This window comes from Oryzias latipes, chromosome 24 (assembly GCF_002234675.1).
Source record: "Oryzias latipes chromosome 24, ASM223467v1".
NCBI lineage: Eukaryota > Metazoa > Chordata > Actinopteri > Beloniformes > Adrianichthyidae > Oryzias > Oryzias latipes.
In genome coordinates this window covers 16,965,302-16,972,347 of record NC_019882.2, presented here as the reverse complement: position 1 = coordinate 16,972,347, position 7,046 = coordinate 16,965,302, and the positions used below count along the sequence as shown (strand labels likewise).

At 35.1% G+C, this 7,046-nt stretch overlaps 1 protein-coding gene across 2 annotated transcripts; it reads right to left on the bottom strand.

Annotated features, from left to right (window-relative positions):
* Nucleotides 1-2,180: 2,180 nt before the first annotated feature.
* Nucleotides 2,181-6,702, bottom strand: LOC101174317 (histidine triad nucleotide-binding protein 3). 2 transcript variants are annotated; one of them, XM_011491950.3, is made up of 5 exons: nt 6,566-6,702; nt 5,697-5,814; nt 4,389-4,458; nt 2,896-3,022; nt 2,181-2,748 (listed from the first exon to the last, which is right to left on the bottom strand). In XM_011491950.3, the coding sequence occupies exons 1-5, from the start codon at nt 6,656-6,658 to the stop codon at nt 2,722-2,724; spliced, it is 435 nt and encodes a 144-aa protein (XP_011490252.1). In that variant the 5' UTR covers nt 6,659-6,702; the 3' UTR covers nt 2,181-2,721. The 2 variants fall into 2 exon arrangements, with proteins under 2 accessions (XP_011490252.1, XP_011490250.1); XM_011491948.3 differs by having other exon boundaries at nt 2,181-2,734.
* Nucleotides 6,703-7,046: the final 344 nt, after the last annotated feature.

Genomic DNA, 7,046 nt, shown 5'->3' with positions numbered 1-7,046 from the left:
TTCGTATATAAAAAATAGCTTTTAAACATTTGCAATCATGGAGTTACAACAGTGTTAACTTTTGTATATGTAACTATTTTATTTGACTTCTACCAGCACCACATAAAAGTTTATTTCAAAATAAACTGCATCCTGTGTTAAAAAGGATCCTTCTGCAACAACAGAGTCAAGTCAAACAATATGTTTTCTATCATGTCTTTGGTGCATCTTCCTCCTTTTTCCCCTTTTACTACTGAAGGTAAACATGACAACATTGATGAAGAATCCAATTTTTCTATATAATTATATACTTTAGGAAGTTTGCCTCTAGACACTTGTGCAGCAAATGATCAAAATGCTTGCTTTAAGCTTATTCCAATAATAAACCACAACTAAGATTTATAAACTAAAACAAATTTACCAAACCCATTATGTACTCAAACTGTAACATTTTTCTTCAAACCCAAAGAGCCACAATGGAGGGACGAAAGAGCTGCATCCTAAAAACATCCTGCATGTGGAGAAACTCATTTCCATTCAGTTTAGCAATGACATCAAATAGCCTCTAACACGTTTTTATTTTCACTTCAAGATCAAATCCAGTTAGCCCCGTTCTCCTGATTACATTCACACTGACTGAACAAACAGAAATATAGCACTTTTATAAACAATTCCTGTGTTCTTTTAAAGACTTTCATAAAAAGATTTTTAAGGAAACATATATATTTGAAAGTGACACTATGACAGCATCAGAACTGTAAACACACTGCTGACATCATGTGACTGAAAAACAAACGAGTGCTGCTTTGAAAAATATTTTTAAGATTTTCGAATAATTTACAATCAAAAGCTTAATTCAACTGAAATATCAAATGTATAAAAGAGAAAATGTCTGCATTTCTTTCACTTTAGATAATTATTTGTCAACTGTTGGGAGGTAGTTCTTTTTTTTCTCCTTTTAAATAACTAAATTTTAAGTGTGGCATGAATAATAATTTTAAAAATTTGAGTCAAGATAAATAAATTGATTGTGTTTTTGGACATTTCATGTTTTTTTACATGTCTTCCCCATTTTTCAACTATGCATGCATGTACAGTATGCATATATATATGTATATATATATATAGTTTCAGTTTTTTAGACAGAACAAAAAAACAGTCAAGAGTAGGGTCAGATAAATAGTTTAATTATCAAAATTATCCTTTTTTCATAAAACAAGTTAAATAACTATACAGCACATTACAGATTTTATGCGTGTGAATATTCACTCACATACAGGTGAAAACATTTATAAAAAGATTGAACTCAAACCTAATTTAGACCATTGAATAAATCCTCAGAAAAGGGAATAAAGTGCTCCAGTTATAAAATAGCAAAAAATAAAGCTATTGTGTGAAGTTTCTCCCAGAGGCCTCTTGGTGAACTGGGTGGAGCTCCCTCCTTTGCTGTGCAGGATGGAGCACTCTGCCGTGAATTGAACAGTCAATAAAAACAGAAGGCAGACTATCCAACCTCCAATATATATATTTGGAGACATTTTTTGTACTGTCCATAAAATTTGCCCTTTTGGAAAGTTTTGTTGTCAATTTTATTGTTTTGATTGATTGATTAATTGATTTATTTCAAGCATTGTAGTCAAAGCAATAAAGAATTTATACATATTGATCAAACTCATTACAGAAATGATGACATGCATAGATTAAAAAGACAGAAAATACAACAAAACAAAAAAGTCACTTATATCACATTTGCTTAATTAAAAACAGTGATCATTAACTAAAGCTAAGGATCACTGTTTTTCATTGCTTGAAAAGGAGTGGGAAGAAGCAAACTTATATGATCCCACCCCTATTCATGTTATAGTTTTACATAGTTTTGTAATCCGGTTCTGATCCGATAGATTATTTTCAAGTAACAAAATCCAGTGCCTAATAATGATTGTTTATCTTCAGAAAACATTCATCCATGCCGTCAGTAAACAGTAACGGTAACCATTATATAATAATTATTGATTATCATTAGAATACATTATCACAATAAACAGGTATTTATTGCTACACATTGCAGATCAAGTCAAGAAAATCAATAGTTTATTGATTGTAATTCAAACATTTCAGTAATCATTAATGTTTATTACAATGTAATACTCATTGGTTGTAATTATAGGAGCTTTGATTATTTTACCTCAATAAAGTTAATGTATTTGGAATTATTCTAACAGCTGTTGATCCTTAACTCCTCTTATCTTCATATCCTGAAATCAGAGTTTCTTTATACCTTTTTTGAATATTTGGATATTTATTGACAAAACTAACTGTGATCTACAGCAAATAATTCAAACTTCATACTAAAGCACACATAGTTGATCAGGAATCATTTGAAAATAAATGATCATGACAGTGATTCATTTAGACTACATGGAATTTACATGAGTTTGTAAAAAATACATGCATTGGACTTTGGTGTTTGATAGAATAAATCACAACATTTGGAAGATTATTTCCTGAAATACACTGCATCAAATATAATTTAAATAAAATCTGTATAACATCATGGGAAAACAAATAAATTTTTCAAGGCACATACATCTTTGGAAGAGTCATGCAGTACATTTACCACATTCACTTGAAACAAAAACCTCCTTTTGTCTCAAAGATACCTTCTTTTTTAGCATAATCCCAAACATTTTTTTAAACCACACCTGCTCGTGGCATTTCGGGCAGTTTTCAGTAGTTTCTTCCTTAAAGATTCCACCTGCAATAGGGAGACTTTTATTTTGATGGAGTTGAGGAAAGCAGACGATGAGAGAAGTTAGATAAAGAAGAAGAAGATAAACTTTTATTGTCTTCACCATTTTTCTGATAAAAAAAACAACAAAAAGCCAAAACACAGTAAATTAGACCATTAGTACTCACAGTGACAAAAAAATCGGTCTCTGGTGTGAATTTATACTCAAAGCAGGTTGAGATTTGTCGGACGGGGGCTAATACATGGAGGTGAAGGTGGCCCACTGAGATGAAGGGTGGCTGATGGAAACCCAGCCTACAGAAAAGAAAATTGAGTTTATTTAAAATAAACGGTCAAGAGTGCTGTTGCACCTTGATTATGAATCAAAGCACTTTAAAGTCACAGTCCCATTCACCTATACACACATTCCCACAATGATCGTGGTTTAGTATCTGTGGGTTTAGTATCTTGCCCAGTGACACTTCAAATAATCGGCAATTAAGGTGGGAACCGAACTTGCGACCTTTTGGTATGGGCTCGACCATTCAACCTCTGTCCCATATTACTTTTAATCGTCTTTTAATCTTTTGTCGTAATTTAGACATTTAGTGGAAAAAAAATATAACATCTTTGATCAAAGGTCGAGTTTATTCAACATTTATATAAATTTAAAAGAAGCCCCTCACACTATATATATAAAAATATACATATAATTCTGCCTAGCAACTGAATCATGTGTGATCCCTTCCTTTTTTAACTTTATTATTGTTATTGATATGATTTTTTTCAGCAATTTTAAGCTCATAAAAGCCATTTCCAACTGTAATGTTTATAAACATTTTTTTCTTTTTATGAGTAATTTATTTTCTTTTATGTAAAGCCCTTTATGCTTCAACGAGAATAAAAAGCGCTAAACAAATAAAAATAGTTTTGAAGTTTGAGGATTAATATACTTTCTTCTGCCAATTCACTTTTCACAGCCTTGATTGCATTTAAAGCCACCAAGCTAGTGGGGCTGTGGCTCAGAGCTAATGCTAAATAATAAATAACACTAAAGCATCATAAATGATGCAGTTGCTGGGCAGAATACTGAATTTTAATTTAGTCAAATGCAGTCATCAAGTCTTAACTGCTGAACATTTCAATTTCTATTAAGGAACCCCTTTTATTTTTGTTGGTCTGAAATATTCCAAAAATATGAACAAGGATTTTTTCTTTTTTTTTAATTATAAAAATGTATTTAAAGCAAATAAAAGTGAAAGAGCCAAACATCTGCTGAGCTGTCAATTGTATGACTGGTTTTTAAACTGAAAATGTCATAACATTTTTGCCTTTTAATATGTGTATATTTTCTGATATGTATGTGTTTATTTTCGATACGCTACAAACAGTTCTGTATTTTAGAAAAAAAACAAAAAAAAGCATAAAATGTTCCATAAGAGGATCTGACCAAGTGTCAATGTTTTTCAGTATTTGTACAAATATTAAGTACAGTGATCATGAGCTAATTGCTCTCTCTCTGAACTGAGCAACACTATGAGATTGTCACATTTGAAACATCCTGGTCTAGGTTTATGTTTTTCCACGTGAGCAAAGATGTGAAAAACCAGCACACCAAAGCATCAACTTCCCCCATTGGTGTTTTTATATTTTTAAACATTTTCCCTCCCTTTTTTCATACCTCACGTCCTCCATGTTGGTAATCCCTTGTTCTCTGAGTACATCTTTTCCCATGGATGTCATCCTGTCAACTGTTGGTTACATAACACGCTTTTGCTGAAACATTTATTTGGGCAAAAGTAAAACATTCTCTGACAGGAGAGGTTTAAAAAAAACATGAGTACAAAAGAAGTTAACAGCAGCAAATGCGGTGCCTTATGTTGCAGAGCCAATCCACACTAACCGGTCACTTTATTAGGTACACCTCACTAGTTCCAGGTTGGACCTCTTTCGTCTTCAGAACTTCCTTAATTCTTGATGGCATAGATTTAACAAGGTACTGGAAACATTCCTCAGTATTGAGTTTGGTCCATTTTGAAATGACAGCATCACACAGTTGCTGCAGATTTGTCGGCTGTACATCCATGATGCCAATCTCCTGTTCCACCACATCCCAAAGGTTCTCTATTGGGTTGAGATCTGGTGACTGTGGAGGTCATCCGAGTCCAGAACTCAATGTCATGTTCAAGAAACCAGTCTGAGATGAATCCAGCTTTATGACACGGAACACCGTCCTGCTGGAAGTACCATCAGAACGCGATGGTCAGAAAGGGGTAGACATGGTCAGCAGCAATACTCGGGTAGGCTGTGGTGTTGGAATCATGGTCAGTTGGTACTAAAGGGGTCCAAAGTGTGCCAAGAAAATATCCTCTACACCATTACACCACCATCACCAATGTTTTTTTTCAATCTTCTATGGTCCAGTTTTGGTGAGTTTGTGTGAATTGTAGCCTCAGTTTCCTGTTCTTAGCTGACAGGAGTGACACCTGGTGTGGTCTTCTGCTGCTGTAGTCCATCTTCCTCAAGGTTAGACGTGTTGTGCTTCCAGATATGCTCTTCTGCAGACCTCAGTTGTCTTTTTATCAGCTGGAACCAGTTTTGTTATTCTCCTCTGACCTCTGGCATAGGACGCATTGGCATAGTTTCTCTTTTTCGGACCCTAGAGATGGTTGTGGGTGAAAACCCTAGTAAACCCAGCAGTTTCTGAAATTCTCAGACCAGCCCGTCTGGCACCAACAACCATGCCACGGTCAAAGTCACTTCAGTCACCTTTCTTCTCCATTCAGATGTTTGGTTTGACCAGCAGTAGATCTTCTTGTCGATGTCTACATGCGCAAATGCCTTGAGTTGCTGCCATGTGATTGGCTGATTTGAAATCAGAGTTAACGAGCAGTTGGAGGAGCAGGTGTCCCTAATAAAGTGGCCAGTGAGTGAACGCTGTGGTACAGAGAGGAGAGAGAACTGATGCTGACTCATGTTTTTGACTGACCGAGGTGGATGTGCTCCCCGCTCAGCGAGCGGCAGCTGTGAATGTGCGCTCTGGGAATAACCAGGTAGTGATGAGGAGCAGCAGGCCAGATGTCTCTGAAACACACCAGCTTCTTATCCTGCAGAAACAGATGAGAGGACAATCCAGAAACTCAAAAACAACCTCCCTTTATGGAACATCCCACTTTTAAGCCAGGTGTTTTTCTTTCTATTGAGGTTTAAATTAAACAACTCGTGTTATAGAACAAAACTTGAAGGTTTAATCACATTATTTAGTGATGGTAAATGATAACTTTTTTTATACACAATGTAAAAGTTTTACACTGTGTGTAAAACAAGTATTTATTATTTTTAGTTTTCGATCAAATGAATAAATAATTTACCCCACCAGAATTTCATTGTGAATAAAGAATTCTTAGCGGTTGTTATTGCCAAAAGTACCGCGGTCAAGTGAGCCCCCACCTGTGGAAGTGCGGTCTCGCTAGCCGTCACTGACTTTACCGCATGCGCGTTTACACTGTAGTTTACGGTACACACGCCCAGCGAGCGGAAAAGTCGGTATATAAAGCGCTAATATCACCCATGTCACAGTTACCCATTATCAAACAATATTTACTGTGCTCAGAAATCAATGAGAGCTATTGCGAGCCCTATATTGTTATTTGATGTGATGAAATACAATCAGACAGATTCTAAAAGTGAGATTTAACTGACAAGAGTGTTTTGTTGAACATGTCATGAAATTGAATCAAACAGAAATGAAGATAATCCACGTCAAAGGGCACATCTCTGGTCATGTCATGTCAGGGAGCGTTTTCTTTATGTAAAGAAGTAAGTTTTCTTTAAGTTAAGGACATGAATGACTCCTACCTGTTTAATGACTTCAGTTTCTTCGTCTTGATTCTTGGCTATGAGGCAAAAGATGCAGGTTTCATCGTATTTTTCGGATTCATCGCTCGCCATAATTTTCCGAAGCCGCTTCCGGCATTTTGGGAAATCCAACAAAGATCGTCTACGTGAACTGTGACAATCACTCTGGCAGTTTTTGTGCGCACTTTTAAATCCGTTTTAAGTTTGGTTCTTAAAATCATTGTGGTCAATTAAACATCTATTTTTGTCATTTCTTAAAAAACGGATTGCAGGAGGAGATGTGTGTAGAAATGTGAAGATCCCTTAAAAATAAATATTAAGTCATTAATCGGTGTGTGTTTACATATATTTGAGGTATGGTTATTTAATATTGCTATATAAAGGCAGTCTAAAAGGTTTTAGCCTCTTAAAAAGCTATTTTGAAACAAATCCGACAGATACTTTATTATTCAAAGAGAGTGAGACATCTTGCTTCTCTTTT

Coding starts and splice junctions, on each gene's coding strand:
- LOC101174317 (XM_011491948.3), bottom strand. CDS start 6,658: ATGGCGAGCGATGAATCCGAAAAATACGATGAAACCTGCATCTTTTGC. Junction 5,815..6,565: donor AAACTGAAGTCATTAAACAG/GTAGGAGTCATT, acceptor CTGTTTCTGCAG/GATAAGAAGCTGGTGTGTTT. Junction 2,735..2,895: donor AGACCGATTTTTTTGTCACT/GTGAGTACTAAT, acceptor TCCCTATTGCAG/GTGGAATCTTTAAGGAAGAA.